Below are 10,003 nucleotides of genomic sequence, written 5' to 3'. Positions count from 1 at the left end.
TACGGCAGCAATAATTCATGTACCTAATGAACATACTATATCCTTAAAGCGTGTCAAGTTCGAAAACGCTGCTTGCATTACTTTCGGAGACAAAAAATAGGGAATACGTAACTTATTTTAAACTGCTGCAAAATTAGACATTTTAAAAAGCATTTTTTAAAGTCTACAAACTTGAAACCGTATGAATTCATTTTTCTTTAGACATGCATTTCAGGTAAAAAATATTTTCCTTGAAACAAAGAGAGAGATTATGAGACTGACGCGCTGCCTACTGCGCTACCGAGGCGGACCTTGAAACAAAAATATTTGTCTTTTTATAGCACCTGCAATTTTTGAAATTGACAGGTGACGAAATCGGTGCCTCCGTGTTGGTGAAGTTTGATATTTTTTTTTCTCGTAAGTTATGCCGTTAATCATAAAACGGCCCAGCCACGGTGTTCTAGTGGCTAAGGTACTCGGCTGCTGACCCGCAAGTCGCGGGTTCAAATCCCGGCTGCGGCGGCTGCATTTCCGATGGAGGCGGAAATGTCGTAGGCCCGTGTGCTCAGATTTGGCTGCACGCTAAAAAACCCCAGGTGGTCAAAATTTCCGGAGTCCTCCACTACGGCGTCTCTCATAATCATATGGTGGTTTTGGGACGTTAAACCCCACAAATCAATCAATCAATCAATCAATCAATCAATCATAAAACGAAGTTGACTTTTGGGCTACCTGGTGAGAGGTGCACGAAATATAAAATACTCAATGAAATCTAAAATATCAACTTTTGGACCCGTGTCGATCTCTCGTGAAATCACCCGGAAGGAATCGCATCATGTCACACTAAGTATTTTTTTATGTCGTTCATTCTTCGCACATCTCAAGATTGGAACCACCTTCTCTCAAGTGTCGCAATCATCACTGGTTGCAAATGTTTTCACGAAACATTAGCTAACATTGCATAACCAGGAAAATCTGTTATCTGTGCTTATTGCTACTGTTTAATTTTATTTCTTTTCTTCAAATAACTACTATTTTGTATATACTGGAGAAATATTGGTGTTAACTGAATCTTCTTGTTATAGTGTTCTATTTTTAGTTATTGCGCTGTTTTATTTGTATTTTTATGTAGTTACCCACTCCTCTTTGCCTTTTGGCCTTGAAAGTAATAAAAAATAAAGAAACAGGTACATAAATTAATAAACAAACAAATATATAATAAATAAATGAATAAATGAATAAGTGAATATGGCACACTTGTTGTGCATTTCAAGAAATGTGACGCAAATCCACAGTGCCTCCCGTCCACTTTAATCACACTGCAGCTCTATATCGCTATTGTGACAAGACAGCTATAAAAAAAGAGAGATGCGTGGGAGATAGCGAGGCTGGCAAACGAATGTGTCGTGACTTATTTCTCGTTATCTAAAAAAATAGAGAAACCGCTTGATTGCTTGGCATAGACGACGCATGTTCGTTTACCTTGTTTCTTTTTTGCAGCTTCGAATAAGTGTCTCTATAGGTTCAGGATCTGAAATAAAACCTTACTTCAATGTGGGCGTTTGTCCGGTCTGATTCTTCTCCCGTGTTCGTTTTTGTGCTTTCGTGTATGAAGTACAATTTTCCTTATATGCCCTTTTACATGATTGTTTCATGTTTTTATTCTGTGAGCTTACATCATTCAAGTGTTTTCGAGTATTAATATAATAATTAGGTCATTCATTCGCACCATATACCCAAAGCACAACTGCATTCGAAGGGGCTCATGAAATCTGAAGCTTGTTTCGACGAACCTTTTTGTCCACAATGGTGACCCGATGTGCGCTATTCGCGATTATCATACCTGACGAGACTGATCTATTCACGGAAGACTTCACATTTATGCATCGTAAACGTTCTCCTACGTAGAGGTTCTCCTAAAATGCTTGAGTTGAGAGTTTTAGTCAACCAATATTCTACTATATTACACCTACGCTCTTTTACTTTATTGCGTAGGATATATAAGCGTACATCACTCTGCGTGACCAGATACAAAAAGAACAATTGCAACTATAATTGGGAAATAATAACTCAATTTTGAAAATTTAGGGCAGAAATCAGGGTATTATTGTAATGTATGAACGCTTGGGGCACTGCGAATCAACTTTGAACACCTGTGGTACTTTCTGTGCACCTAAAGTTAAGTGCACAAGTGTATTGGTGGCAGCTCAAAGATTACAATATACGCTATAGCCACTGTAGCGACCTACTTAAACACCGCCGGAGCGTGGCCAACAGGCAGCGCTTCTTTATCTATGCGTCATTTCGTGCAACAGTTTCACATCTGCCAATGCCAGCGGGTCTATCATAGCCAGAAATATATTGAAACTTTCTTTTAATGTCCTTGTAGCCATTACAAGGCCGCTTTCCTTCCAGCAGAATGCTGCGCCCGACTAGCATAAAGATAAAGCGTAGTATAACCACACCGGCTTTCCTTTTTTAACATTTATCGGTGCGTGAGCAATTGCATGCTAATGGCCTATCATTCACAAGACGCAGTTCAATCCTGTCACATGAATGCTCAATCAAGGTGCTTAAAATTTTTGGGGCCACTTACACTTCGAAGGTGACAGCATCAAAGGAACAGCGGAGCAAAGGAAAAGGGAGAGGCCTGTGCAGGCCGCCCGCAGTAGCAGCGCCATCTGCACATTCAAAGAACGTTACTGTAACACTGTTTCAACTGCAGCAAGTATTTAAAAACGAAATTAAAGTAACTTGAACTAATGGCACCAAAAACGAACGAAGTGCGGAGCCAGGCAACCTTCTCTTTATTTCCTCATTGCTTTTTTTTTCTCTTTTGCAGTCTTCCCTGCGTTTTTCTTTTTATTTTAATTTATTTCTATGAACACCGAGGCCCTTAAAGAACAAATGGAAGAAAGCTTTTCGGTGAGAGCGCGTGCTTGAAATTTTATTACACATATATGGCTCTGCCTTCTTTAATATCATCATAAACGCATTGCAAGAGGAAGACTTCTCTTTGGCATGAGTGCGTGCTCAAATTTCGTTGCTACATGGGGTTTTTCCTGCGTTGCGGTAGCATACGACGATGACTGCATACGAAATCCCGGCCTCAACTGAGCCACACATGAAATAATTGTGATGAAATCACCACAGGTTAATTCTCATGGGGTCCATTGCACCGGTTGTTCTAGTCAGCCATGAGCATTTAAGTTTGCTGTCTTAACGAGTTTCCTACCTTTTCTTTCCCTCAAACGATGTATTTAATCAGGCAAAGCGTTTATTATTATTACTGCCTGGTTTCGCAAGCTCCCGTTACAGACACTACTGCCCCAGTGTCTGTAGCGGGTGCCTGTGAAAATATGTGTTCATTTTATTCCATATTATAGTCTCTTGAAAGCAACCTTAACATCAGCTGACACAGCAAGAGAATTCAATAAAGCGAGAGTTAAAAGGAGCATTGCAAACGCCACATGCTTCATCTTCATTTTTTTTTCTTCGCATGCGAGTAATTAAGGCGAGTTAGCCTACAACTTTTCCGGAATAGTTGGGTGCTGACGCAGGGCTAGAGTGGCACAATCTTCTCTGGCTGTTTGCGTGCCCCACGGCATTTTCGCCCGAAAGCACGACCCTCTGACCCAAGAGTTCTGTTCTTGTAAAGCTACAAGGGCTTAGTTGGAACAAAAGAAAAACCATTTTCCTGGTTCAATGTCTCAGTTCAGAAACAGTGTCGACATACCTGATTTACATTCTCTGTTTTAATGCGCACCAGCTCGGTATAGCGAGCGAGTCCCAAGCATCATAAAAAAATAAAAAAAGAAAGAGCACACGTCTCTTATTACCTTTAGCAAGGGCAGACTATCCGCATATACCCGTGCTTTCAAATACTGTATATACGCTAAGCCTCGTATGGGAAGTCGCGCCTCCTTCAGAATAGAGGAGGAAGAGGACGACAGAAGTACAGCAGGGAGGTTACCCAGTTCCAAGACCAGCTGTCAAGCCTCTGGTAGATAAGGGGTAAATGTAATAAAAATTGTAGAGGAGAGATGTTACAAAAAAGAGAAATAGTAAATCAAAGATAAAAAGAAGAAAGAGGAAACAACCCAGTTGAATAAAATTGTGGGCCAATATTATTTCAGCAGAGCAACTTCTTGGGCGAGTTGGTTCATTCCTAACGTAGCTTATGGCGCAAAAAAAAACGCAAGAGAAGTTGGTAGTTTGCGCTTGTCTTCTCTCGTGTTTTTTTTTTATTTTCGCGCCATAATCTACGTTATTATTACTTCATTTTAAAGACCAGTTGTCTGCAAGGAACGCAACAACGCTCTCAAATCCTGTTCTGCTGAGAATTTTGTCCCAAAGTCCTTTCCTCCGACAATGGGCGATATACAAGTCCGTCTAATACTCTCGAAAATTGTTTTCTGGGCACGCTGAAACGAGGACAATAACAGAGAAGGCTGGTGATTGCTTCCTCACAGCCCACTTAGTGTTTGTGAGGGGTGGCTCACACCGGCCCACCTCCCACATACTCCCTGTATATAAATATAATAAAGTTTTTTCGCTCTCTCTCAAGATACTGTTAGTACATGAAGGGTTGCTGGCCATTCTAATCCCCCATGAGGAGACATTCGTGAAGGCCACTACAAGACACAGGAAACATAGCAGCGTCTTCTTGGCTTTAGATATGCCCGACATAAGACGGAGCTAAATGTAGTACCGGTTCCAAGCTTTAGATGAAAAGCAGCTTATGGCAGGGCTTCCCTTCCCGTGGCGTCCACACCCCCACTGTGCATGCTTATCTCCTCTCTCACGCCTCCCCCTCCCCATCTCTTTCTCCAGAGTGGGCGGTGAAGGCAACGAAACGCTTCCTTATAGTACACACGATCACTTCGTAGCAGTTGTTCATCGGTCTGGCGGTGTTCCACGTTTGCGTCAGACAGCGCATGTCTTCTTTGGTCAGCATGGGGTCACGCTCGATATCTCTTGCGTGTGCGTTGAGGCAACAGATGTTTAACAGTGCTAAAACAAGGTAAGTGGCAGCAGTGACCGGCATCAAGTGATGGTGACTGGCAGCGTTATTCAGGTAGAGATTCTGAATGTTGGCGCATCTGCTTAAAGTGACGTAGACGAGCTTTTGTACGTGTCGTTCGCCGTCTACCCGCTGCTTCGAATCCACACGTGGTTCCCTTTAGCGGGAGATCGCATTTTTTTTTTAAGATGAACATTCCTATAACTCAGTCGAGTTACGCATTGCAGTTACATAGAGATAAACAAGGAAGGCTAACCAGCACGTAGCATCTGGTATCCTGTTCTGCCCTGGAATTGGAAAATGAGGCTTGAGCAAGAGAAAGGGCGCAGTGAAAGTAAGTAGTGCTGAGAAAAAAAATCGCAGTCACACACATGCACACACACGAAAGCATTCCACTCAGAGTCATTCTGATTAAGCCCAGCTCGTGCAAGTGAAACTTGTAATGAATATGATTAACCTAAAATAAAATTGGGCTAACTCTTATTAAACTGCTGTTTTATAGAATGAAATTACGAAATTGTACCGAGTAACGCTGTAACTCGAGCAATTACCCTACAATCATGCGTGCACACTCTTTTAATGAAGCTGCTTCTCACTTATTAGCTCAGGCAAACGAACTGAGGGGGAACAAGGCCAGATGCAAAGAATGATAGGATTGATTGATTGGATTGATATCTGGGGTTTAACGTTTCAAAACCACGATATGATTATGAGAGACGCCGTAGTGGAGGGCTCCGGAAATTTAGACCACCTGGGGTTCTTTAACGTGCACCCAAATCTGAGCACACGGGCCTACGACATTTCCGCCTCCCTCGAAAAAGCAGCCGCCACAGCCGGGATTCGAACACGCGCCCTGCGGGTCAGCAGCCGAGTACCTTAGCCACTAGACCACCACCGCGGGGCAAAAATTGATAGGATGCACGCCTGTTAACTACAAGGCACTTCATGCCAATAAAGTTATTGCTTTCAGTCTGTGTAGTGATACTGTGTTTCTCCTCATGCTTTCAAAATAATGAGTATCAGTACACTTACTTATTTGTCGACATTACCTTCATGTAACTGTAGCAATCATCCAGTGTTTTTGGTTCCTAAAATAAGTAAAAATAGTGGATAATAATAACTAATAATAAACTTACTTATTTTTTACATTACCTTCTTCATTTATTGATATGTGGGGTTTAACGTCCCAAAACCACCATATAATTGTCAGGGACGCCATAGTGCGGGGCTCCAAAAATTTCGACCACCTGGGGTTCTTAAACGTGCGACATTACCCTCTTGTAACTGTAGTTACCATCCTGTCTTTGTGGCTCTTAAAATAAGTAAAGTTAGTGGCGTGTGTAAGCAGTGATTTCTGGCTATCATGCTCGATTGGGGACATAGTCTTTAGTGCACGAAATGAAGCGTTTTTACGCAGCGTTCATCAATTTATCGAGTATCTGTACCACATGAATGCTTCCGGCGGGTACAGTGACGGGCGCCGTGCTAAAAGACACAAAACAACCAGAATGATTGAAAATTTTGTTGAATTTTCTTTTAGAGAGGGAATACAATTTGATGCACTTTAGCGAAATATTTGAGCTGTGAATGCCGAGCAGTTTTTTTGTAGCATCTTGTCAATAGAGAGCAAGAAAGCCTTCGTTAAGTTTTTAAATTTCTTATACCAAAAATTTTTGCCTTATATAGAAAGTATATTATTAGTAGATGGTTGACGTACAAAGACGCAGTATGTTTTCACCATCTTCCCAAGGGAAGCGCATATATGGTTAAAAAAAGAACACATGACAGGAGAGTGGGCGTCGTCTTTGTCATGTTTTCTTTTCCTAACCATATCAGTGCTTCACTAAGCAAGATTTTGAACTAACTAGCTAGCCCAACAAATGACGATATATCGGAACTCTTCATCAATTGACTGGCTCAACGAAAATGAGTGAACATTTATCAGATACATTTAGGAATTGTCATTTCTATACGCCAGCCTGTGAAAAATGTGCTGGCTTGCACGAAGAACATTTGAAAATTCTTGTGGAAACAATGAGTGTTGGGAAAACGCGGGCACTCTTGAAAGGGTGCTTTTTCTCCATAAGACAATGAGCAAAAAAAATTCACCTGTTCGTTAATACATTGATATGCTGAACCGCCTATTTTGATGCTGGTTTGGATGACCTGAAGTAATAAATTTGAAAATTGTGTGCATTCAGTAATTACTTTGTCGCGTACTGTAGTATCACAGATTTTGAAGCGTTGAGTTTTGATGTTTCTTTACTATATTGCAACATTAAAAAAGAAACATTTTAACAGCCGAAAGAGTTCATAATTCAGTTAGGAAATTGTCCACTGAGCACGCACCACGGGAAATAAAGGCATTAAAAAAGAAGCTTCAGTAGTCGTTCTTCATATGCCAGTGCCAATTACAATGAAAATAATGATGTAGCGTTCAAGATAATCTACCGTTGTGTTTTTATATATCTGCACGACGACCCTCTTAGTAGTTAGTTAGTGCATGCATGGACTGACGCTGCAATGCAACTTCGTCACCTGGCACGTAGTCTGAGTCTGCAAGAGTGGAACACCCCGAGCATAAGACATACGAGACTATACCAAATAAACCCTCGACTGGAACTTCGACCTCCATCCGGACTTTGTCGACGTGAAGCTTCACTTCTTTGTCGCCTAAGGTTAGGGGTTGCCTTCACAAAAGCATATAGAAACCTCATCGGATTGACCGACAATGCGGAATGCGACGTCTGCTGCACCAAAGAAGACATCGACCATCTGATATGCCATTGCCCTCGATTTGCCTCTGAAAGACAGAAGCTTTCGGACGCATTGCGACAATTGGACGATCGGCCACTCTCTGTGCAGATGCTACTGGAACACCGTCATCGCCTTTCGTCGGCTAAAAAAGCAGTCAAAGCTGTCTTGTGCTTTTTGAGGACTACAGGCCTATGTGACCAACTTTAACTTTTCTGTAGTGCCACCGCTGCATACGCGCCAGCCGATTGACTGACAATCCTCCTTTTTTTTTCTTTTTTTTCTTTTTTTTCTCTCTCTTTCTCTTCTCTTTCCTCTCTCTCTCTCATCTTTATGCCCCCTTCCTATTCCCCCAGCGTAGGGTAGCAAACCGGGCATGTGCCTGGTTAACCTCCCTGCCTTCCCTTTTGTTGTTTACCCCCCCCCCCCCCCATGGACACCAAAGCCCGCATGCTAAAGAAAAGTCGAGTGTTCTTAGTAGGTGCAACATTGAAAGTAACGAATATCGGTACCGCGAAGGGCCATTTAGTATACCAAATACAGTGTTTAGTCGAACATATTGATAGAGGATCTTGTTACTTCACAAACAATCTTCGTTATTGTACAGGGTTAGCTGTCGTCACGCTGCTACATTTACGTTATTTTGTTTCAAGCCTACGCAATTGGAAGTGACCGTCAAACGCATCGTCGCGAATACCACAGACAAATTAGCGTCTCTGTGTTGCGCAACTTGTCTTACCTTAAGCGACCACTTGATGTGCTCGTTCGGTCTTTATTCAAACGCAGGATGATAAGGCAGATATGCATTGCTTCGTAGAGAAAGGCTGGGATCACAAACAAATTGTCGACTAAAGCTACGCTAAATGGACGTCTCCCACCACGCGCACGTCGGGTTTGTTAGAGCACTCTATCACAGCTCAGTATCGGGCCCCGCCTGGATCATTGAAGGGCAGTTTAACAAACGACACACGATTAAGTTCTGCGCTTAGGTTCTGCAACGCATGCTGCACTGATTGGCTTGACTAAAACGTTAGCCTCGGTGACGCCAAGAAAAACGGGTATTGTGATGAACTGTTTTGTCCTCGGCTCTCTGGCACCTGCTATATATAGCACACATTTCTGCGGAACACTGTTAACGCCCTGCTTTCAGCTAAAAAAGTAAACGGATGTCAGATTGCATGTGGCTCAGGCGCATCGTCATACGCAGTAACGTCGCCAACAGCTGCTTTTCGTGTCAACAGCGTATGCAGCGCATAACGCAGAGAGGTTACGCCACACGAGGGGTGCTGGCATGGAAGTACGTGTTCTTCGAGCCCACCTATCTCTCCACTATAGCTTTGTCACTGAACGTGCAATTTCCTCGACATATTTTAGACGTTTAGTTAGTTTTTTTTTTTGACATTCTGTTTTACGGTATTTGCGATACCACGTTACTTCGCTGTCCAAATCGCTGCTGGGTGAACGCGTGTCTCTCATTGTCTGTTGCGAAAAGTAGCCCGTCAGCTCCACGCGAGCCACTTTAGCCCATCATTCGAAGCACCGTTAAAGCACACAATGTACATAGACAGGCGCTCACATACGAGCTAGAGCGCTTAAGCCTCATAAGCGAAAGGGCGCGGCGTTTATGTTGCGCAGGACACGCCTACCACGCCGGTGTGTTCGGCGCGTGTGTCCTGGTTCCTCCTATGGCGTTACGCTCACCTCTGAAGGATGAGTGGCGCCCTCGCTGGCGTCGATGTGTCTATCGACTCGCCTGAAGCCTTCCCGCTCGTCCCGGTGTTTCTTCTTCGGCTGCGGTCGCATTGTTAGCTTGTCGGGTGTCGCCTTTAAATACAAAGGTCGCCAACCGATTCGCGTCACCAGTCCACTTGTCTCGACAGCTACACAACAGGAGCCTCGCCCCTGGACTCTCTATTTGCACTTGTCGCAGCTGCAAACACCATCTGCGGTGGCTCGATTTCGCACGGATACTCTACCCAGCGAGCGTTGAACAAATACGTCCCGCTTTGGGCACTCTCTCGTTTTTCGTTCGTTTTCATCCTTTTTTTTATTTTTTACACATGACGGATTTTTTATATAAGTTTTGCTGGAACACTCTTACCCTGTGGTCACGTGATAAGTTCTGAGAAACGTAGCTGATTCGCTGTTTTGTGTGTCATGGGCGCTACTTCAATTACGGTCAAACGCATGAAAACCTCGTCTCGTGTGTCAACATAATTCCTGATAATGTGTTTTTTTTATGATAAC

The 10,003-nt window shown here is 43.0% G+C and overlaps 1 protein-coding gene across 1 annotated transcript in view; it reads right to left on the bottom strand.

The window, feature by feature from the left end:
- LOC142813855 (uncharacterized) overlaps positions 1 to 9,778 on the bottom strand; it is a 24,714-nt gene extending 14,936 nt beyond the window's left edge. The window contains exons 1-2 of the mRNA XM_075891816.1: positions 9,458 to 9,778; positions 2,576 to 2,660 (exon numbers count right to left, since the gene is read on the bottom strand). Coding sequence (XP_075747931.1) covers positions 2,576 to 2,660; positions 9,458 to 9,559 — 187 coding nt within the window. The 5' untranslated portion in view covers positions 9,560 to 9,778. The remainder of the gene's footprint in view (positions 1 to 2,575; positions 2,661 to 9,457) is intronic.
- Between the last annotated feature and the right edge of the window lie 225 nt (positions 9,779 to 10,003).

This window comes from Rhipicephalus microplus, chromosome 4 (assembly GCF_043290135.1).
Source record: "Rhipicephalus microplus isolate Deutch F79 chromosome 4, USDA_Rmic, whole genome shotgun sequence".
NCBI lineage: Eukaryota > Metazoa > Arthropoda > Arachnida > Ixodida > Ixodidae > Rhipicephalus > Rhipicephalus microplus.
This window is presented reverse-complemented; position numbering and strand designations above follow the sequence as displayed.